General features: G+C 40.7%; 2 protein-coding genes across 6 annotated transcripts in view; one reads left to right on the top strand and one right to left on the bottom strand.

Moving 5' to 3' along the window:
- Window positions 1-372: 372 nt before the first annotated feature.
- Window positions 373-10,345, bottom strand: AP5M1 (adaptor related protein complex 5 subunit mu 1). Of its 2 annotated transcripts, none has more exons than XR_012650614.1 (8): window positions 10,185-10,334; window positions 5,538-6,183; window positions 3,762-3,989; window positions 3,073-3,212; window positions 2,233-2,318; window positions 2,014-2,148; window positions 1,648-1,744; window positions 373-550 (listed from the first exon to the last, which is right to left on the bottom strand). XR_012650614.1 is itself a non-coding variant. In XM_075029545.1 (8 exons), the coding sequence occupies exons 1-8, from the start codon at window positions 10,250-10,252 to the stop codon at window positions 468-470; spliced, it is 1,464 nt and encodes a 487-aa protein (XP_074885646.1). In that variant the 5' UTR covers window positions 10,253-10,345; the 3' UTR covers window positions 373-467. The 2 variants fall into 2 exon arrangements, 1 of the variants encoding a protein (XP_074885646.1); XM_075029545.1 differs by having other exon boundaries at window positions 2,014-2,129; window positions 10,185-10,345.
- A 43-nt stretch (window positions 10,346-10,388) lies between these two features.
- Window positions 10,389-23,220, top strand: part of EXOC5 (exocyst complex component 5) — a 29,045-nt gene continuing 16,213 nt past the window's right edge. For 3 of the 4 annotated variants that reach the window (XM_075029542.1, XM_075029543.1, XM_075029541.1), the window contains exons 1-4: window positions 10,389-10,536; window positions 15,348-15,439; window positions 18,777-18,924; window positions 19,332-19,526. In XM_075029542.1, coding sequence (XP_074885643.1) covers window positions 10,510-10,536; window positions 15,348-15,439; window positions 18,777-18,924; window positions 19,332-19,526 — 462 coding nt within the window. In that variant the 5' untranslated portion in view covers window positions 10,389-10,509. Of the gene's footprint in view, window positions 10,537-15,347; window positions 15,440-18,776; window positions 18,925-19,331; window positions 19,527-20,864; window positions 21,009-23,220 lie in introns of those variants that run through there. The other variant, XM_075029544.1, reaches the window with a different exon arrangement.

Genomic DNA, 23,220 nt, shown 5'->3' with positions numbered 1-23,220 from the left:
TATACGCATCTTGTGAAAATAACAGAACTCTTGCTTTTAACTGTCCTGTTAATCTGGGGTCTAATCAGATTCTTGTGACTTCAGGCCAGGAGTGAGACACTGAAAGCTTTCATGTCCCGTGAGCTCTCTGGTTTACAAAACCAGTGAAGTAACTGGGAGTTCTCCTGGAAGACATGCCCAGTCATACCAGCCTGTATCTGTATCACCAGTTACCGTTAGAAGGGAAAGTAAAAGTGGCCACAGCAAGTACATTTCAAATTGTCTTGTCTAAGCTGCTATCCAGGACTAAACAATTTAAAACCAACTTATGTATTTAAGAAAGTGACCTCTTCTTTTTTTCCTCCACAGAAATTTTTAAGCAAACATACCAAGTACAAGTGCTAGAGAATATTTATTGTCACTGTATCATGACATTACTCTCATTAGCTGTCTGTTTTGTTTAAATACAAAAATCATTCACAAGCAAATCAGTCAAATAAGGTTTTGTACACCATGGGTGCTGGTGCTTTGGAATTCCAGATGTAGTAATTGGAAGAAATCAGTTCCCGGGCTAAAAGAAAAAAAACAGGCAAGAAAAATAAAGGATTATAGGGTGCCTTACAATCAGACATTCCTTCATCCAAGTTAAGAGATGACTAATCCATCCTTACTAGTTTACAGAAAAGGTATAATGGCCTCTTTAAACTGTAAGGCTCTTATTATTATTTGAAAATCATTTCTGATAATAAGACATTAAAGTCTCAGCTTCAATTACCTTTACTAATGTATCAGTCATGAGCTTAAAATTCAAACAGAGGTTAAGTCAAAAGCAGGTGGATGGGTTGGACTTTGTTCAATGAATATAAATTGCATACTAGATAGAAAACATACACTATGACAATGTTGCTTTTTTGTGTTACAATTTAGCACTGAATGTGACCTGTCACAAAATTAACAGTGTAGATCAGAGTTTTCAAAAGGCATTTACAGACTTCTGCTAACATGACTGACAGAAGTTGCAACAGATAGCTACGAATAAAAAAGCTTCCATTAGACAGTACTGCTCAGATTTAATGAGTGCCTACTGTGTTCCCAATTAGTGTATTTTTGGTGCAGACTTGGAAGTAGTCATGTGTTAACTCAAGAATAAGCAGATTTGGTCTGCTCCACAGATACAACGTGGAGCCACATCCTCCAAGGGATGTTGGTGTGGTGACACTGGCAGCAACAGTCTCACCTTGCATGCCAGGGCCGAGTTCTATAGCTGGGTATTGCCAATCCATGCCTCTCTGACAAAGCGTCCTAAACAAGGGGCCAGACTATGGAGAAGCATTCTCTGCCCCCCCCCACCCCAGTAAAAGTTCTGACATTATGCAGAGCATAGTAAAACATCACAGGGTGAATGGGAGAGAGCCCAAGAGACACTGACTTTGTAACTGAGTAATAAGAGCTTTCATCTGAAAGGGAGATGCCAGTCCCTAGTCCAGCAATGTTTTAAGCATCACAAAAGAAAAAAACACAAAGCAGAGAACAAAATTTCTCAGATGTCGCAAGCAAATCAGGAAAAAGCTTTGTCCAACTTTAGCCACGTAATTTTAGTCATTGACATCCAGTTCATAAGTTCAGTACACAGTTTCAGTTAAATAAATTATATTTTTAGCAACTCACATGCAGTAATTTTGGGTTTTCCTGGTACAAAGATCTGAACAGAATGCTGGTCTACGTAACATCCAGTAAGTGTAAAGTCTGGGATCCTAAAACACAGCTATAGAAAGAGAGGGAAAACATGACCAGATGCATATTGTCATGCTTGCTGTGCAAATATTGGCAATCTGTGTTGCACACTCTTGGTGTGCAAGTACACTCCAAAATGACAGGATGTCAAATCCTGTAAGCAAGAAAACAGAAAACTCCATGCTGAGAACAAAGAGGCTAATAATTATGTCTGATTTAAAATCAAGGTATCTTCATTGCCAATTTAAGATAATAAAAAAATGACTACTAAGGCCTCTTTTGACAGAGCCTGTGACTTACTTTTACATAAGCAGTGTTCCCAGAGCAAACGTAATCAGTTGGGTGCTCTTTGCCTGCGGTGCCAAAAGACACGTTTCCAGTCAGAGAAACTTCCAAAGATTTAGGGAACTTCTGTCCTAAAGCCAGAAAAAGCACCTGTAAGAAATTATACAGCTGTGCCTACACTATACAAAACTGACTTCGGAAGGAAGTAAGAGTGCATGGGGGTATTCTGCTTACCGATGACCCAAACCAGTAGGCTCTTCTCTCGTGACAAATCCAGTTGGCCATAACTAACTTTGTACTCTAATTGAGCGATTGGGCCCCTACAGTATGACAGAGGAGAAATAAAACCATTGGAATTAGTATAATTCAGTATTTGTTAACACCCATTTTGTTAAAGAAAGCAACAAAATGCTGAAAGACATTATTTATGTGCATACAGACAAATCATACCTATCTGAGCACACTGCTAATTTATTTAAAGAAATTACAGAGCAGGAGAAAATGACTGTGGTCTTAACCTAGTAATCATAAAAGAGCTGTTCATATTTTACTGTCTTTAGATCACCGATAGCATTTTACTAACACTATGATCATCAGCAGCAACTTTGTATCGTTTCATCTTTAAATTTTCATTATAATTATGTGACAGCATAGTCATGGCAGTTGTCAGAAAGGCTTAAATGAAAACTATCGTTTTAATTTTAAATAACTATATTTTTGATAAGCTGATCTGTAGCTAGGATTAGCAGTCTTAAGGAAGAGGTAACCCTGGGCTGGAAGTGATTTCAAGACTTAATCCACCTGGAGAATCATGGCAGTGTTTCACATCAAAAAATACCACAAGGAAACAGGAGGCACAACAGAAGTATTCAGAACATTACCAAATATTCTGGTACAATTGTGCATTCTGGAACTTAGGAGCAATTCCAAGGGGGCTTCCCGATATGTGCAAGGTCAGTGTCCACTGGTAGTACTTTGATGGAGCATAATCTGTTCTATTGACTCCTGATAGGTTCACTTCAGGAAGATCACAGAGAAATGGAAGAAATTTATTTAGGTTTTCTTTATTCTTACCTGTTGAAGAAAGGTATATGAGCTTCACAGTACTCAAAAGAATTCTTCACACTTTCATGAAGCTTTAAATTGACTGTTATTTTTAACTGTGATCCCTCTTCAATGAGTTGATAACATCCCAAAATTGGTGGAACAGGAACCTGGGAAAAACTATATTCATTCTCAAGATAAATTAACACCATCATCATAAGATCAATTACATACTGTTTTCATTGCTGAAGTACTTTAAAAAATAACAAATGCATATTAATTGCTGACTGTGCCAAACTCTTCAGGCCACTTGCAATACATAGATTTGTGGTATATGCACTTGACATCTCAGCCTGGATTCATTTTGTCTAATTCAGGCATCTAAGTGGTTCATTTAAAGTAAGAAAAGCTATGCCAAGCAGTCAAAGGTACTGGCACCTCGTGAACGTGACTCAGATGACTCAAGTCCTGAATTGCTTTCCAAGTAGTTCATTATATAAAAAACATTCTACCCGCTCATTCTCCTCAACTAGTAGAAGACATGCATATATCAGACCACTCTTCTGAAAAACAAGCACAGGCCAAAGATCTCCTCCTTCGGTGCAAACTGAATATACCGCCCATATCGGACTGAAACTCATTCAGACATGTTCAACAACACAGGGATTTTCTTTCCCATTTGAAGACTGGAAAACAACAAGGGTCAGGGATGCTATTACCTGGGAAGTGTAGTAACACAAGTTGAATGAATCTGAAGGAGGAATGAAAGGAAATTTGTAAGGTCCGTTATACACAGAATCATCCAGTGGCTCAGCACTACTGGACATCAGCATGGCAGGGTCAACGGAAGTCACACAATGATGGACCACGATATCTTGGAGCGGAGGACCGTTAGTCGGGAGATTCAAAGTGAGGGTTACGTTTGGTGCAGATCCCTCTATGTCACACTTGAAAAAATGAAGTCAAGAAGTTATTCTAAAATATCTCACTCAAGTCAGAATCAGATGTTCAAAAATCGAATACGAGCATTAAAAAAAAAACCAACAAAAAACACACACTAAAAATTTTCAGCTGGCTTCATACATTAGTACTGACAAATACTTTCAAAACAAAGTCCTTTTCCCATTTCTGTAGCCTTTCCCACAGTAGGACTAGTGATGCACTCTTAGCTAAATGTCCCTTAATTGACAAGTACTCTTTAGCAAGAAAATACCAGATAAGCAAGCCCAGGACTTGCTGTATAGCTACATCATTATGAATGTTACATAAACACACTTGGTGATAGTCTAATTAATTCAGTTACTTTTACAACATCCGCTTAATGGATTCAAGCATGCTATTAAAGGCCACTGTGGTCCCATGTCAGCTTTCTCATGGCAACCACGTGCAGTGCATCCATTGTCGCGTCCCTCCGTGTGCCAGCTCAGCAGTGCACGATTACACCAGGGCTTTCTTCTTATGTAAGGCCATCCACCCTGCGAGATGACCTAGAAACTTGTCCCTCTGAGAGCAGGAAGCTGTTCACCCCCATAATCCCTACCAGCATGGCTGGCGGGAAATAACCCAGTCTTTGGAAGCGCAGTACTTAGGTTGGCTTCCTTCGGAGATGAGTATCTCACCTCCTGCAAATAATTAAATTACCAAGATCCACTTTATTAGAAGGTCTTTCTCCTCTTAAAACACTGGCAGTTACAAATACAGTGTACTGGGATAATATAGTGTGCTTCCTAAGCATAATTCAGAACAAAGAATGGTAAATACATCAATTTCAGAAAACACAAATTTTAACGTGTTTCATAATTATTATTGATCTATTTAGTCAATATTCCCCAATTTTTAATATTAAACAATGAATACCATCGTCACATACAAAACCATTCAAAATAATTATACAACCAGTTTCTTTCACCAGATTCTCTATCAACTGTTCTTATGTCAGCCAAACAAACAACATTTGTGGATTCAAAACGTTGTTGTAATAGCATAAAGCAGGATAGAAGATTAAACTTTTGTTTGGTAGGAAAATTAATTAAAAATGCTCATGTACAGACACTTGTGGAAGACTCATTCAAAAATTCTGTTTCTAATCATTATTTAACACATTGCTTATTAGATAGCTGAAAATAAACTTGGTGTTAGCACTACAATTTCTTAGTCTCTGTATGCAAAGACTGTATGAAATGATTTCTCCCTATTTCATTTAAAATAAGAAAAATTTGGTGAAATACATGCAATGAGACTACTGCTGGAAATTAGAGTCTCATAAATAGTTACTGAAAAAATGCATGAAGCGTGTGGGGAAAAAAACCAGTAAAGATCAAAATAAAAACCAGTAACGCATCAGTCTAATATGTAATAGTTTGTTACACTTTGAAATATTATAGTATCAGAAATTTACTCATCACATACCGAAGTAAAATGGCATGAGTATTTACTTTCCGAGTGTGCTTGCGTGAAAAGTACTTTGGTCAGACTTGCACATAAAATGCTCTCACCTTGCAGGTTACAGCTCCATAAACTTGCCACATGTCCACAACATCTCTTTTGTCATACTGCATACACTTGACTTTTTCGGTGATACCGACATTAACCTGAGGTTTGCCTTTATATGTGTTGGATCTCCAAGCTGGTTGACTCTCATCTGTAGGCATTTCCTGAATGTCATCAAACGAGCTGTTTAAGCTGCGTATGTTTGTGTTTAAGGGGGTGCCGAGTGGACAGGCCTGTATAAGCAAATTTCGAAGCTGGCCTATTTTCGCACTCATCTCAGCTTCATTTTTCCGACTTGGAGAGATGTAGTCCACAATGCCTAACAAAAGAGCCAGTCCTTGCGAGAGCCCACTAACGGTAAGGAGGGGTGGCCGTGGCTCCAGGGTCTCCTCAACTAGTGGAAGACACGCATATATCAGACCACTCTTCTGAAAGGCAAGCACGGGCCAGAGATCCCCTCCTTCAGTGCGAACTGAATATACCGATGAATGATTGATGCGAGTACAAGTATCTCGATGCTCCACAAAAATATGGTCATCTATGAGTCTCAGTTCAAAAAGCAAGGCTTTAAGAAAAGCGCTGTCAGACGGTACAGGCACATGTGTTGACCCATTGAATGTCTCGGCGCGTATTTCAACGGTGGGGTAACGTCTGTGACATGGAAATAAGAGCCTCTTAATGCTACGCATCTTTTCCCACCCAAAATGTCATACCAACAGAGCTCCTAGAAGCAGAACCACACAACTCCTTTTCTGGCTATCAGAGAATGCAAAAGCATTATAAATATTGATATAATCAAGGATGGGTTTCTCTTAGGTATTCAGGTAACTCGCAAAGGCCCCCCGGTCCTAAAAGTAACCTTGTGTAAGTGGAAGCCAGCAGCGTCCTGGTAGAAACAGTGATGGGATCAGAATCTAAATCTTTGTCAATAAAACTATTTTATGAGTAACTAGGATTCATTCTAGCAGGTGAATTTTTACTGGAAACTTTGAGCAAATACAGTCATTTTTTTAATCAAATGTGAATCTGTCTGTCTACCCCTCCTGTTGCACAAAGGTATAGGATATTTAAATGACACTAATGAACCCAAGCATGACTCACACCAGTGCAGCGAAACTTCAAGAGCAAAATATTTCTAAGAGGCGAGATCACACTGAAGACAAGTTTTCAGACATTTAAGAAAACAGATGTCCCACGTAATAAAATTCAACAGCTTTTTGCTAGATATAGTATGCTACTGCTGCAGCTTTGCTACTCTACTAAATACTATATTTACAAGACGGTATCATACAAATTACTTATATACAGGTTTTTCATTGCTCTTCTGAGCTTACACAATTGATCTGCAGCAGTTGCTTTAATTGATTAACAAGATTAACTAAAAACCTTTACAATATTATAAATCCAAAAAGATTTCACTGTACATAAGTCCAATTTTTCCAGTGAGGGCTGCATGGTTTGGCGGGGGTGAGAGGGGAGCGAAATGGATTCCACACCGCATGTGCAATATATGTGACTTAAAGCTTTTATGACTGTTTCATAATTTCATTTTTTCAAGTAGTGAGATGTAATCAAATGTCAGAGAGACACAAGGTTTTGTGTATTTTAAAACTGCTATGTTGCATCAACATATATATTTCATCATACTAGCTGTTTAATGCTACATCTAGGATTTTTTTCTTCTGAAGCAGTATTATTTTTTAAAGGAGAGAGGGATGAATTTCTTCTCAAGCTAACCTAAATCTATCAAGAGGAACTGAAGAGTTGTCTTTTAATAAATAGCCGAGAAAAGAAAAATTATTACTTCTATTAATGGATTGGTTTTCATCCTTTTTTGAAACTGCAGACTCCCCTGCATCTCTCTTACATTAAGTTTGATAACAGGCTAGCTTTTCTACATTCTCTTTTGTGGATTCCCTTGGTAGTTATCCATGGACCTTCAAAGTGCATATCACAGGTTACACGCCAGGCAGCTAGTTAAATCACTTTATGAATCATCTTGTAGCAGATCTGTTCTCAGGCTGCATGTTTGTTTGTGCTCAGAGCCATGCTTACACACAAACATGGGAGAAAAACATGCACAGATATACAAATGCCTTCATTTAGTCTCCTTTTTATACCATCTTTTTAAGGACACGTTGACAGTCTGTTTCTTAAATTGCCATGGAACTCGTAATCCCAGCAATGTGGTACTTTGTTTTATCTATGACCTCCATATGTAGCATCCCCCTTCTGCTCCTGAACACTTGCATGGTTCTTATCCTGTTGTCTCTAAGTCCCACCTACACCATCTTTTCTTAACTGAGTAGCAGAGTCTCTTGCCGGAGGCAGCTACACTTCCTCAGGCTTATTTTCAATGACTGTGCTTTTTTGTTTGATTCTTAATCAGGCATCTACAGCTTTTTTTTTTCTTTTTTTTTTTTTTCCAGTAAGGAAAAAGCAAGCATAGGCAGAGAGAAGCCAGAGCTATGAGATCCGTAAACAGGATACAGATGACAGTAAAATGCCTCCCTACAGTCTTGTGTCTATTTTGTAGACCAAGGAAACAGAGTGGTTTTGCAGCTTGAAAATTTATGAAGACTTCCAGTGCAAGGTTGTTGGTTAGAGGCTACATGTAACCTTGGTAAGCACCTCCTATTTTTGGTCGATGTTTTAAAAACAAAGGAAGAGGAGATACTTCAGTCTAGTTTTGTCTTACTTATGGCCTAATCTGCCTGCTCCATTTGCTGAAGCTGTCCCCACACCACAGCAATCTTCTCCTCCTCCCACTGAATCTTCCCAGCTTTAGCCGAGTCATTAGATGATTAGTTAGCCCTTCAGATCTCAGTTTTTCAGTATTGTCTTCTAGAAAGTCATGAAAACTTAAAAAGATGAAAGTTTCCAGGGACGAATGAGCTTTGGTGATTCAAGAGAGAGACCATACTTGTTGCCTGAATTAAGTTATGATCAGCTCAAAAAAAGTGGAATGCTTTGATGTCCCAGATGTCTTCTCTGAGGTTAAAGATCAGGGCTCACGTATCTCCAGCTGAGTGTGTAAGTCCCGAAACCAACAGTTTCCATGTGATCCGGCATTCTTTATATTGTCTGTGCGCTTTGTTGAATTTAAGGTCAGTTAGGAGGATAAACCTGGGGTTTCCACAGCCCTATTATTTCCTCTGGGAACTTGAAAGATCTAAGTCTGGAAATCACTTGAAGTATCAAGTCTAGTTTGCCCTTTTCAAAGGAGCACTATTCCTTGTCTCTGCTGCTTACTGTGTGACAAGTTACTTCACATATCCCTGTCACCAGCCCCCCCTTCATCCATGGTGATTACACTCTCAGATTTTTTGGGACAAGGCTTTCTCTTTCTCTGTGTTTGTAGAGGGGAGGCCTCATCTCTAGTCTTGTAGGTAATACAAGGACTATAATACTAATCCTAAAACAATCAGAGGAATGTCCAATGTAGAGATCTGTCTGCACCTGAAGATGGAAGACAGTCTACTTGCTCTTCCCCCCCCCCCCCCCTTCCTTCTAGGTTCTCTTTTCAGTTTTACTGAATTCAGACTAGGATTGTAGGTCATGTCTACTATCCAGGTCTCTGTATTTTTCCTTTCCCTATCCCCCAGGTATTTTTCCTCTCATTCTTTGGAATTGTGTCCTCAGAAATCACAGAGAATACAAGGAAATGGCAACAATTTTTGCCAGACCAACAAGAGCAGCCTGCCTAGCCCAAAGTCTTGCTTAAAACTCTGTAAGAGTTCTGAATAAAAAGTCGTCCTTCGGTTCACTAACTTAAAAAACCCCTGTCTTTGTATGCAAAAACTTAAAATCAAATGGAAAGTTCAATTTCTGCCTGAAATTACCTCTGCACTGCCAGTTGCTCTGCTTCCATTGCTGTAACCACCCCCACAGGGCATTTGCCACCATCCATGAGTCAGTATAGAGATAGAGCACTGGCCACTTTTCTCTTTCAGCAATATCTAATGCTAGCTGGATGGCTTTCACCTCTGCAAACTGACTCGATTCACCTTCTCCTGTACTTTTCGCACAGTTACATAACAATACGAAGAGCAAATAAGCAAAATACATGCTTTCTACTTTTCCCATTTTGTTCATCTCACAGTATTTTGTAATAACTACCTTATCCTTCTCCATGCTAGGACAGAGAAGAGGTAAGTAAAATCTTTACAGTAGCTAACAAAAAGAGGAACAGAGAAAGGAAAGCCATGCGCCAAACGCAGAAGTTGCAAAAGAAAACAATAAAAAAAAAGATATAGTTAAAAGCGCATTATCCGAACCCAGAAATTTTCAAAATCGGGTTCAGAAACGTACAGCGGCCAAGCGGCGCGCTGGCGAGCGAAGGGATTTATTCAGCATCGGACTATTTCGCTATCTGAAGGGCATCTGTTTTCGGGGCCCGGGGGCAGCCCCGGCTGCTCTGAAAACACCGTCCCCTCCGATTCGACCCCGCCACCCTTCTCCTCTCTCTTCCCAACCTTTACCGGCGCCGGGGAGCGGCCAGAAACCCCCCCCACACCCCCACCCCCGCCGCGGGCCGCCCCGCCGAGCCCCGGCCCGACCCTCGGGCCTACCCAGGCGGCCGGGCCCGCGCTCCGTCCCCGCCTTCCCCCCCTCCCCACACCCCCCCCCCGGCCCGGCCCGCACGCCGTTACCTGGAGAAGAGCACGGCACCGCCGGCCCCGGGGTCGTGCCTGAGGAGCCAGAGCGCCCGCAGGGCCATGGCGGGGTCGCTGCGAAGGGGCGGCCGCCGCCGCCTCCACCGCCACCACCGCGGCCGCCACAGCCGTGCGCAGCTCCCGGCCCCTCCCCGGCGGCGGCCGCCCGGCGCAGGCCCATTTCCGGCGGGCGGAGGCGGCGCCGCGGCGGCTGCTGCTGCTGCTGCTGCTGCCGGGGCGGCGGGACACAATGGGCGGTAGCGGCGGTGGGCCGCCGAGGAGAGAGACCCGCTGAGGAGAGCCGCTGCCTTCCCCTGCGGCCATGGCTACCACGGCCGAGCTCTTCGAGGTGAGCGCGGGCTTCTGTGGGCTTGGGGGGAGGCGGTGGCGGGGCCGGCCGGTTCTCTGAGGGGATGCGTCGGCCTCCCGCCGCGGCCGGGGCGCTGCTTCTCCCGGCCAGCTCCTCCTCGGGCGGGGAGGGAAACAACGGGCCCTGCCGCCCGGGGTGAGGGCGGGGGCGAGGGGTGCCGGGACCTGAGGGAACGGGGCGTCGGGGTGAGGGGCTGGGGGGAGAGCGGGGGTGGTGCGGGATGAAGTCCCTCTCCTTCCCTCGGGCGAGGGCTGGCGGCGCACCCTCACGCGTGGGCCTCCTTCCCCCGGGTCTTCGCAGCGGATGGGGTGCCGCTCTCAAAGCGGGGTGACAGGCCACGCCAGGCCCGGCCGCCGCTCTCCTTCTCCCGAAGGCACGGATTCAGTTGACCCCGGCACCGTGGTATCTGAGCGCGGCTTCTACTTTTTCTGGCGTCGGGAAATAACTTCGCCCTCCCTTTAGCCGCTGCGGAACTGAGGCACGAAGGAACCGAATAGCTCGCCCAAGGCCGCGCAGGAGCAGGGCAGGAATATAGCAGGAGTCTGCCAAATTCTGCTACCACGGGCTCTCATGATATGACCTGGCATTAAGAGAAAGTCTTTGTCCCCACTTGTTAGCGCTTGGGGATGTGGTATCGTTACCAGGTATCCTGTATTTGCTCTCTGAGTCACTCAAGAGCCGGTTGTTCATTTGGTGTTTTAACACCAGGACATGCTTTGCCCAGCCTTCAGGAAAGCTCTTCCTGTTTTTCTGAAGGATCCTATATCTGTGGTTTATACGAATGCATTGTGTGCACTTGTATTTATGAATCACTGTTATGACACATGAGTGTTATGACTCACATCTTTTGGCTTGCATGGTTTAAAAAAATAGCAAGGCTAATATACCATCTTCCAAGTAGCCAGATGCCAGGTTTTATACCCTCTCTACACCTCCCTAACTGCCCTAGGAGTCTGTTGATTTCTCAACGTGATGACAATGTGGTTCTGTTCTTTGTGGGAGGTTGGATGTGGGAAGAAAACTGTATGTTTTGGCTGCTTTGGGTCATGCAACAATTTGTTCCATTTTGCAATAGCAATAAAGATGAAGCTGCAAAATAGGTGAGACCTTTGCCTAGATAGGGCTTGAAATGATGTTTTCCATTATGGAAGCCAGTATTTCTTTCTCTCCTGCTTTTGCTTCTCTTTCACTCCAAAGGCAAGAGAGGTTTTGTTGATGTTCACTAAATTAACGTTGCCTACTATGATAGTTTGAAGTCACTGCCATATAGCTTAGAATCTGAAAATGTGCTTATTATGGGAGTAATCCTTAGCTGTATACTGAGAGTGGTACTTGATTGCCATGTTTTCATGAATGTGTGTTCAAAAGTAATTCTCAATATAGATATGTGACTGTGTAGAAGGAGCTGTGCTGAAATCGGACACAACATGGACTTAATTCTCCCTCAGATAACTCAAAGTGTAATTTAACAATGATTACTTCTAAACTGGTTTTTAATGTGGCTAGGTCCACTTAAGTTTCATTTATACAGAGCAGATCAAACCAAGTTACCATTTACTTCAGGCATATCTCTTATTAAATCAGTACTATTGGCTGAATGGATAGGATCAGGTTAATTCATCTAGAGCTAGAGGGAAGTTCAAAGCTGTGGAGAAATTGACTGTTGGGGCTCATCTGATAACAGGCAAAGGACTTGCAAATGACATTTGTAATAGCTGATTTTCAGCAATTTCTGCAGAACTGGATAGGAGACTTAATGTAGGAATTAGGCTGTCAGCTATAGGTAACCGTATTATCAAGACAGCATTAAAAAGAGCAAATGTATATGGAAGATACGATATACAAACAAAAATAAAAGTTTTGGATTTGCAGTGGAACCTGTGAAATCATGTCTTAAGAAGACACTGTTGAACTTAATTTATTCCTTATAAATCAAGTAGATTATTTTTAGCACATCCTTTGTGAAAATTTGGAGGGAAAAGCTCATTTTGTTTCTCTGTTGGTCAGTATTCTGCACATAATAATATTCCCTGCAGTTACTATTTCTTAAATAATAGAGAACAGGGGTTATATGATTAAAAAGCTGAAGGACACATCTCCTATGTCAGTGTTCTTGAAAAACAGGTATTTTCCAGCTTATTCCCCTTTAAAATATTGCTACACCTGCATATAGCAGTGATTCTGCCATCATTTAGTCTAACTAAACTAATTAACACTCTTTGCTGACGTGTCAGATTGTTGAAACAAAATGCAGGTTTATAAGTTTTTCAGAATAGCAGATGTTGCAGGAGGAGAGAGGCAGACTGGGAGACGGGATGGGCATTGCGGAAGAGGGGGAACTCACGTGAGTGCCCACGCTGTGGGAAGGGCAGCAGAGGGGACTGGGCTGCTGCCGGTTCAGTTTGGCCTCATGGCGGGTTGGGTGGCACTGAGTTTTGGGGTCAACCACAGCATTTGTTGCCAAGTGCCTGGCTGGTTTTGGGGATGCAGGGGAGGAAGCTGCAGGTACTCTCTGTACACATGCACTTGAGAGCTTTAGAGGAGTATAGAGGCATAATGGATAGAGAAAAATTGGTGTGGGCTTTTTTTTTTTTTTGAGCATCTAGGGCATGTGTATCAGATTTCCTTCGGAGATGAGGCTTTGCTAGGCTTACAGAAAAAACTGTAAATGTTGTTTTTGGAAAAAAAAAGTTTTCAAAGTTATGTGTGTGTATGTGAATTATCTTTTAGTGCGAACATCTGAAGGAAGGGAGAAATCTAGAAAGTGTTATATACACACACAGAGCATCAGTTAACAGTGCACCCTTTATATAGGGTTCTTCCATAGCGCTGTACCTGACATTGGTATCCTTGCAACTAGAGTGGTACTCCAGCTGAATTACGGGATCTTCAGAGGAAAGATTATGTTTGTGATTTTCATATAAAGGAGAAGTGCTGCAAAGAGCAATAAGGTAACTGGGAAGCTGGAGGACTCCCCTGAAGGGAATGTTACTGTATTGAATGGCTCATTTCACCTATAATTAAAATTACAAAAATGTTCCCAAACATTTAGATGTAATGATGACCTAAGGAGAGAATTTATACTTGGTCTGAAAACACTGCATTATAACTTTTGATGAAAAGGATTCGCATAAAGGAAACTTAACGTTGTGTATCACGAAGAACTGGGTTAAAGAGATGAGTGACTTGCAGAGAAATGGTTTGTGTGTGGTATCATCCAGTTATATTTGAAGCTTAACCAGGGAGGCTGAGCAAAACACGGTTCCTCTAGTCAGTCTTTGGATGAGGAGTTACTGGGTGATCTGTTGAAAGGGTGAAACTTCTGTCCTGTCTAGCAGGATTCAGGGCATTGCAAAGTATATTTTAAAAACTTTTATCCTTCTGTTTAACAGCTGGGCCTGACTAGATGGGGCATAATGTGTTTCTGAGGAATGACAAACCTTGAACTGGCAATATTTGCTTTTCAACCCTTGGTTTTAGTTAAATTAAATTAAAATAACACTATAATGCTGTTTTTTCCCCTCCTTATTACTTCTGAGAAGGTTTCAGACCTATTGATACAGGAACCAATTTGATACCTGTGAAGGTCTGTTTATTTTTTTTTTAATTCTTTTTTTAAACGAAGCTTTATCAAAAGCAGTGGTCACATGTTTCACTATCAGAAATGAGTTGTGGCAAATACCACTATTAACCAGAGCCGCTCCCAGCTCTGTGTTGGGTTGTGTTTCACAGTTTTAGAATCATTGCTGCATGTAATTTAAAAGCTTTCCATGAAATCCTGGTGGTTGTGAAAACACTTTGCTTACTGATCTTAGATGTGCTTATGTTAGCATCTAAACAATGCTGCTAGATTACCAATGAAACTGAAGTGATAAATACTAGTTTTTTAAAGGATAGGTATTGGACTGTGTTTTGAGTATTTAGTATTAACTAAGTGAAGAAATGTTTGAGCTGGTTTAAGTGTTAGGCCAACTAAAATAGGAGGTCTTGGTTTTATAATGAGGTTTCTGCCTTCAGAAAACATTGCTGGGTGGAGAAATAATCTTAACTCTTCACCATTGTGTGGTGTTTTTATGGAAGATACAGCAAATATGGAAGAAACTTGAGTAACCTTGTGTTTTCAGATCAGTCATGCCATGTTTTTCCTTCTTGGGAAAGTCAAGTGCATCATCTGTTTTTATGCTTGCTTTGTTTTTTTTTCCTTCTTATCCGCTTTGTTTCTGCAGCTGCAGTTTGATGTTGCATAGTGTCGAGTGGCAATCTCTCACTGCTTTTGCTACGGGGCAGTGCCTTGGTCAGTTCTGTTTGTGATGCCGTGTTGTGAACTGCATCAGAGAGTTGAACACCTGCAAAGAAAACTTACTTTGTGACACAATTTTTCGGACAGATCAGTTCTCCTGTCTGATTTGCTGCACAGCTGATGGCTGGGTCTTGTGATGTAATATCTCAAATCACTGTAGCTGCTGCATGGTTCAGACACTTTGTAATGACAAGCCATAAGCTCACCTGGAAATAAGGACAGGTAATGTACAGGCAACTCTTCAGAGACCTGCAGCAAATTCTTTGCGAGTAGTCTGGCAATATATAGACTAGGTGTTCAAACCCACCATATTAAGAACGGTGTTCTCTATATTAAATATGTAAACATAAGAGGTGATGGGGCAATTGTCAGTACTGTACTTGCTCTTATTGTAGTAAAGCTTCTAAACGCTTTCAAAATGATGTGTAAGCAGCTGCTTAGGGAACAACCTGCTGTGGCACATCATAAGGAGTTTTTATTCTGTGGCTAGGAGCCTTTTGTGGCAGATGAATACATTGAACGCCTGGCATGGAGAACACCTGGAGGAGGTTCCAGAGGTGGAGAAGCTTTTGATCCGAAAAGGTAAAATAAAATTGCTTAATGGTCCAAGTGAATGCATCTCTAATTGTACTGTTTTGTTACACATATACCAGAAAGCCTGTATGTAGTGTTGGTGTGTGTCCAAGGAGGTTTTCATTTGGGAGAATTGCTAGAATTTGTGACCATAAGCCAATTATTCAGAACCGATTATTCAGTAACAAGAGTAGGGAAAGGCACTTTCTGATTTAGACCTTTTGAATGAAGGAGAGAATTGATGTTGTTTGTCCTTGTCAGACATGAATGTTCCAAAGCACTAGAGCTGCCAGATTAAAGCATAATATGAGGCTTCATTGCTATGATAGTTAAGTCAATTTAATGAGTTTCTTGCTAGTTTAGCTCCCTGAGCTGGCTTGTAAGACCCAGTGGTTTACAGTTTTGGTGCAAATAAAGAGCACAAACAGGTAGTATGGGAAGAAAAGTGGGAACGTGGCAACGTTGACTTACATTGTTTTGAAATGAATTTGTGTGGTATAGTTTGAATCCAATGAACAGCTTGCTGCTGTGGAATGGAGATGATGGGCTTGTGCCCCTCATCCTTTCTCTTAGCTGCACACTGTGATGGCTCATCTTGAGCTAGGTCTAGGCACTTGATCTCATGATAAGCTAATCTAACTTACTAAAATGCCAGAAAACTAACCTGACAAGAAAAAAAAAAAAAGAAGAGCTTTTTTCTAGTTGTGTTAGCAATTTTGTGGCACTAGAAAAGCCTGGGAGCAGGTGCAAAGGGAAAAGAGGTCGTGTATCTGTGAGCCGGGGGTGAGAAGGAATGTGGGTGTGAAAAGGAGCAAGGCTGGGGAAGTGAGGAAGGAGGAGGTAGTGCAGGACCTTCTTGTGTTTGTGGTGAGCTGGCTTGGCTCCGTTGAGAAACCTCACCCTAAGAAGCCAGATCTCTTGTTACTGGCCTGGCATTGGGTGGTCCATTGGTAACTCAGATGCACAATTTCATACAGCAGTGTTCACATCTAAGCTTCTGTGCTCCAAAGCTCTGAATCTACTTTTGTTTTGAAAAGAGTAATTCTTTCACATAGTGCTACTATTTAGCTTTTGTACCAGTATTGGTAGCCTTTTGAGAGACATAATCAACTTTTCACATGATTGTAACTCGGGAGATGAGCAAGTGCAATAGCTGTTCCTTAGTGACTTCTCATCCACGTGATCTTATTCCAGATTGAGATTGTTTGTAGTAACCTGAGCTAGAACTCTTAAGTTTAGGAATTACTAACTTCATTCTGGGGCCTGTATCCTATGCAGAGCTTTAAAGGTGCTTTAAGTGAGAGGAAGCCTGGAAATATACATTGCTTCCTGTGGGTCTTTCTTCACAGCTGTGCCTAGTATGTACTTTAGGGTAGTTAATGATTTGTACCAATACCAACTCAATTTAACCTATCTTCTATATTTCTGCTGGTTTGCTTGTGTTAACTTCTGTGATGCACTTTCATATTTTTCAGGACAAGTGGGAGAATCCTGCAACAGTAAATATTTTTCCTGTGGGATCTTCTAGTATTGGGCAGGAAGCCAAAATTAATATCAAAAAGAAACAGACCTTTTGGTGTATGTTTTTTCTTTTCTGTTTGTAGAAGATGATGATTTGGTTTCGTAGAAAGAATGTTGGAGTCTTTATTTCTGTTCTGAGAAACCTGACCAGCAGCTACCTCTTCTACTTGAGCATTCTTTCCTCTCTCAGTATATTGAGTACTCTTGCTGAATAAGTGCTGAGTTGGCACAATACCTGTTTAAAAAACAAACCCCAAACTGAACTGAATCAGCTTGTTAAAATGAATAGAAACTGTCTGCACTTCTCTAGGTTTTTCTTTGAAAGTATGCTTTGTGTCACTTACTGTCATTTAAATTTTATTTTAAATATACTTCTGTAAACTTAAGTCTGTTCCTTGTGGTTTTGTGTGGAATCTAATGCAACATGCTTACTCTTGGGCTTCTGGCAAGCAGGAAGTGGAGGAAAGAAGTCATAAACAGCTGCCCCAATCCAGTTTTCTTTAATAAGTTGTGCCTTTAAGTCACTTACTGTTGTAAGGATATCACTTGAAATAGATTTTTAGACCTATACGGTGAAGAAAAAGGCAGTTCGCATGCTCTGAGCAGTAGGGTAAAAGCCAGTCATTTTAGCAGCAGAAGTTAAAACTGAAAATGCAGTGACCCTCCATGCAACTAAAGAGAATCACATTAGTATCATTTAGGTGTTGCTTGGAGAAAGCTCTAGTTGTTGGCCAAGAGAGGTACTGTAGTTGTTACTGGGAAGGAGTCGTGTGAGGGTAGAACAATACGTTCTACTTTTTCCTTCTGGTTGCTGAGCCTCTAGCCTGTGCATGGGGAGCTGAGAGAGGAACACCATGCTCATTCTGCCTTTCAGCTGCAGTATACGTTCTGAACAGAGTACATGTAAAAATGCATATTCCTGAGTAGTCTAGAAATAGTTCCCTGGAAGGGATTCTCATTTCCTCTCCTCTTCTGCTTTGACATTAAACCTGGACAGCAGATTCTCAAATCTTTAATATGTTTTTGGATATTAGCATGAGTTTTATGGCTGTGGAGGATCTGGGAATAATCCATTCCCTGAGCATCAGTGACTGGTACGTTTACAAAAGTGTAAGCTGAAAAGATGACTGGAATTGGATAGAGTGGACAAGAAGAGGAATGAGAGAGAGAGATTGAGAATGGAATGAAAAAGAATAGAGGAAATTTAAGAATGCATTCAGATGTACTGTGTTTGCGAAGAGTAAAATGTGAGTCTGAAAGAAAAATCAAAGTGGTGGGAAGGGGCAGGAAAAAAACCCCTTAAAATGGTATGTGTTACAAGAAGAAAAGAAGTGAAGTCAGGAAGCAACATGGTTATAACCAAAACAACATTATGAGACTATATGATTGTATTCATTGCCTATTAATAGGATGCTGATTTAGAAATTTACAGTAACATGTACAGGGGAAAATATTTTCCTGTTATAGCCTACACATTGAAGGGATGTAGTGGCCTAAGCTCTCTTTGCCCTGATGAGACTTATTTAGGGAAGATGGGGATATAGGGATTTTTGTACCTGTGGCAGAGCCATGTTCTTAAGTGATTGGTATATAGGTATTCCCATCTCCCCTGGCCTACTTTTTATGTGATCACATAGGTTTTTATGTAGGCATAGAGTTCTACACAAGCAGGGCAATGCAATTTAAAACAAAATGGCATTTGTAAGTTAGACATGATTGTATCAGCCTTGTAGGCAAGTTCTTTTCTTAAAGTTTTTTAAGCTCTCTGCAGAAGACAATGTCTTTCGAACTAAATCCTGCTTTCCTGTATTTTATTTTAAATCAGATTATTGGAAGAATTTGTAAATCATATCCAAGAATTACAGGTAATGGATGAAAGGATCCAGAGAAAAGTGGAGAAACTAGAACAGCAATGCCAAAAGGAAGCAAAGGAATTTGCCAAGAAAGTACAAGAGCTGCAGAAAAGCAACCAGGTAAAATCTAACGAGTATAGTTGGTGCTGAGCTGTGCAAGTTTTAAAAGCATCACATGCTCTATTAACATTTCTTGGTACAGCATGCTACTGTTTGAGATAAGAATAAAGAGAGTTTGATGGAAAACAATTTCCCCTGTCAAAGGGGGCTTATCTGCATGTTCCATTAATGAGTGTTAGCTATTCTGAAAGTAGCTAGTCTTCACAATAGTTTAAAGGAAGATACTAAACTTTAAGCAGTTTTGTGTTCTTAATTAGTGGTTCTGAGTAGTTCTGTAGTTCTGAGACACAGCACCTGGAAAGCTGATGCCTGCGTTCACTATGCTTCTTACTGAAGTAAATCTGGTGTTTCCTAAAGTACAGTAAGTGGAAATCATGAGTTTTGTGTCCCTGTCTATGTTCTCCCAGGTTGCCTTCCAACATTTCCAAGAACTAGATGAGCACATCAGCTATGTAGCAACTAAGGTCTGTCACCTTGGCGACCAACTGGAGGGGGTAAACACGCCACGGCAACGGGCTGTGGAGGCTCAGAAGCTGATGAAATACTTTAATGAGTTTCTGGATGGAGAGCTGAAGTCTGATGTTTTTACAAACTCTGAAAAGGTAAGGGCTGTCAGCGGGATGAAAGCAGTTCAAAGCAATAAGCAGTACTGCCCTAATTACAAGCTGCTACCATGACTTACCATGGTCAGACTTCAAACCAGTGAGTGACTGACTTGTTAAAGTTTCATTGTTCTGAAATGTAAATTAACAACACTAGGCTGCAGATTGCTGATAAAGCATTTGTATTCAGTGATGCTTAATGTGGCAATGTTGGCATTTTTCATTTTATGAAATTATTAGAGATTTGAGAAACGCTGGGAGGGCAACTTTAGAGTGCATACAATATCTGCCTTTTTCCTTTGAACCCCTTGCTTCAGATCCACCCTGTAATGCAGAACGTTTCTGAATACAACTTCTTTGTGAAACTTTACTCTGTTGGGTCAGTCCACTGGCCTTGGATACCTTTTTGTCACAGCATGCCTTTGGGCTTTGTATAGTCCTGTGGTTATGTCTCCACCCTCTGAATTTAGAGGAACCGGGCAGGAAAACTTCAAAGAAATGTTAAAGCATTTTGTTTTTCTTATGCTTCAAGAGTATGTTCATAAAGCAAATATAATCTGAATGGTGTGGCTAATAGAAATAAACTGAAGGAAAAGTGTCCAGCTGCAAGCAAAAAGGCACATGTAAAGTTGTTGGTTTGGGTTTTTTTTTGAGGTGTGTCCTAAAGAATTTTCCCGCTCTCCTTAAATTCTGTGCAGTGGTATGATTGTAGTCAGGAAAAAGTTACAGTATATGAGAACAGCAAAAACTTGGTTTGCACATTCAGCAAAAAATATGTGCTTGAAATGCAGCTCATAAAGTACCCGTGAATAGGTTAATAGTCATCCCCTCTCTACTGAGCTGAAGGTATCTCTCAGGGAAATGAAAAACTAATCATTTCATATAGTTGTATTCCCAAGAAGTCAGCTGCATAGTGACTTTCGTTTCATGGTCTGTGGGTATATGGTAATTACCCGTTGATAGTTTGCCCTAATCAAAGAGGGAGCACATAAAAACTTCTTGGACTTCAAGGAAAACAGAAACGTTCCAACGTAACAAAAGTTCTTCTATGGACAGCCTTTTCCAGATCTGTGTAAGTTAGTCTTTTTTTTTTTTCTTTTCTCCCTAAGTAGAAATAAAACATGCATTTTAAAAATATTTAATGGCAATATGGTAAACAACAAAGCATAAGTTAAAAAGAATTATGCCTGCTGAAGAGTCTCATATAGAATTCAACTTTCACTCTACTTATAACTTAAAGTTTCATAATACTTTCTGTTGGAGGATCTGAAAAAACTGGTAGATAAATAGGGTAAACCTGGAAATTGGTAAACAAATTAATCTTTATATACCCTGAAGAATAATAAGATATTCAGCAAATCTGGAGGAAGACAAATGTAGCAAAGGCCAGAAGTCTTGCGTCAGTCTGCAGAGGAAGTGTGTGGGAACATGAACAAGATTTTCTGGATACAAGTTATCTTACTGAGACTAATTTCAGTCAAGGTAGGTTAGTACTGTTCTGTAACTTTTTGCCTCCTGGTTTAAATAGTAAGTAAAGTAGTGTTTATAAAAGAACCTGCCTAGACATGTGTTATCACATCTTAATGCATCTTTGAACTAAGAATAGTTTTAAAGTATGAGATAGTAATAGGTATTCTTAAATGTAAAACCTTAATGCTTTGTCAGTGTCTTCTGATCTTCAAACTGATGTGGGTTTTAGTGTTTTGGAGTATGTTACAATTTTTTGTACTATCGCATCCCTCACAAGTGTGGGTTTTTCTTTGAGACATTGAGGGCAGGGGATACTGTGAAAGGAGAGGCAAGAAAAGAATTATAATGCAGTTATTTCCTAGGTCAGTTCTTAAAATCTGTTGGATTCCTTTTTTTCGCCTACACTCAAGTTGTTGCTTCCCATATTACTTTCTTCTAGCTGTACTGAGCAATTTTTAACTTATCGTCTCTGTGAAGGTTTTTCCTTGCTAGCTTTCCTGTGTTATGTATTGAGTGTCTTCATCCTCTGAATCCTTATCATTTCCCTTGCACTGCCAGCTAACAAGTCCCTCTCCTGTGCTGAAGAGTCTTGAAGTGAGCAGATCCCTCCAGTTAAAACAATTAAGCTATCAAAACAATCTAACAGCTCACTTGTTTATCATGCAATAGCATTGTCCTGTGTTTAATGTTTACTATTATTCTTACATCCTTTTTGCTATTTATGTTCTGCACTCAACATTATTCCGTTATGCCTTTTAACTTGTTCGTAAAAGTATTTTGTTTTAAAATTCTCTCTTGCCATTATTTGTCCACGATTTTTCAGATTTTTTTCCAGATATGTTATAGCCTTTAAGTTGTATTTTATAGAATCTATATTTATTTTGGTTTAATAGTTTACAGAAGCTTGATACAATTAAAAATGAAATATGTCTTGATTTAAGCAGAAACCATGGAGAATTGATTTGTCATGGCTTCTGTTGTGCATAAGAAAAGGCCCTGAATTCAATAAAATCTAAGTTAGTTAATAGCTATTGTGTGAAGAGGAGACAAAGAAAATGTTGTGTTTGTGGGGTGATTTGTTTGGTGGGGTTTTTTTGTTTTTGTTTTTTTTTGTAACATTGGTGAATAACTGCTAATATATACACTATTCTAATGACATCAGTATTGATCACAATTGTTAGGTATTAAAGTTACTGTAAGCTAATAGAAATAGCTGCTGTTTCATTGGATTTATTTGAGGAGCGTAGCTGCTTTTGACTTAAGAGGCTATTGTAAGCTGACAGTTCAAAACATAAGCTGCTCTTAATAAGCAGAATGGATATAATTTATGAGAGCCCCTATTTTTGCTGAACAACCAATCTAGCATGATGTGCTCTGTATTCTTACCTGTGTCTCTTGTTCTATTCTTGAAAAGTTTTAATCCCAACCTGCTCTAAGTGGTGGGAGAATAGGATTTCATTACTTCTCTTACTCTCACTCCAGTTCCCTGGAACATGACTAACAGGAAAAACAAGATAAACTGTATGTTCTCCATGTTCTCTGTTGTATCAACTTATAAAGGTTTTGCTGAATGTAGTAGCTAGAGCTTTCATCGCCCCCTTCGAGGTGCTTTCCAATCACCAAGACAGCATAATAAAGCCTGTAATACAGCCATCCCAGAGCTGTGTCCGGTTTGGGCCAGTCAACACTGTGTGCTTAAATCCACTGAACTTCAGTTGCAACCAGCTGTGTTCCCCACATTTTCAACTTGCTGCTTTTTATAGTTTCAGTCAGCCTAGTGAAACGGTCACTAAGCTCTACTGAGGTGCACTTCCCATGCTGATTGATCGTGGAAGAATAAATGATAAAAGGTTTTGCTGTCCAGGACAGAGCAGAAATTTGCATGCTGCATTAACTTTATTTGGTAGCTTTTGTATTCATGTGACTTTCTTCTTGGTCTTTGCTTTGGTCCTCAGAGTTTATAGTTTCGAATATAGCTTCCATTTCTCCTTCCTTGGGAGAATGTGAGGTACTCCAACTATGCTCTGCTTTGATCCCCTTTTTGCCCTTCCTCCCCTCTCCATGCCGAGCATTGTCATGGCTTTTCTGGATACAGCTACACAGCTAATTTCATCAATTGCAAAGAATTCCCCAGTGCATTTCCCGACATGTATGAAAGGGTTGCTAGCCATTTCACTTCTGAGTTCAACAGAGATCTCTTCTACTTGGGTGTGATTCACTAAGA

The sequence above is a fragment of the Buteo buteo genome, chromosome 6, assembly GCF_964188355.1.
Source record: "Buteo buteo chromosome 6, bButBut1.hap1.1, whole genome shotgun sequence".
Taxonomy (NCBI): Eukaryota; Metazoa; Chordata; class Aves; order Accipitriformes; family Accipitridae; genus Buteo; species Buteo buteo.
The sequence above is the reverse complement of the archived record's forward strand: the minus strand, read 5'-3'. Positions and strand labels throughout refer to the sequence as shown.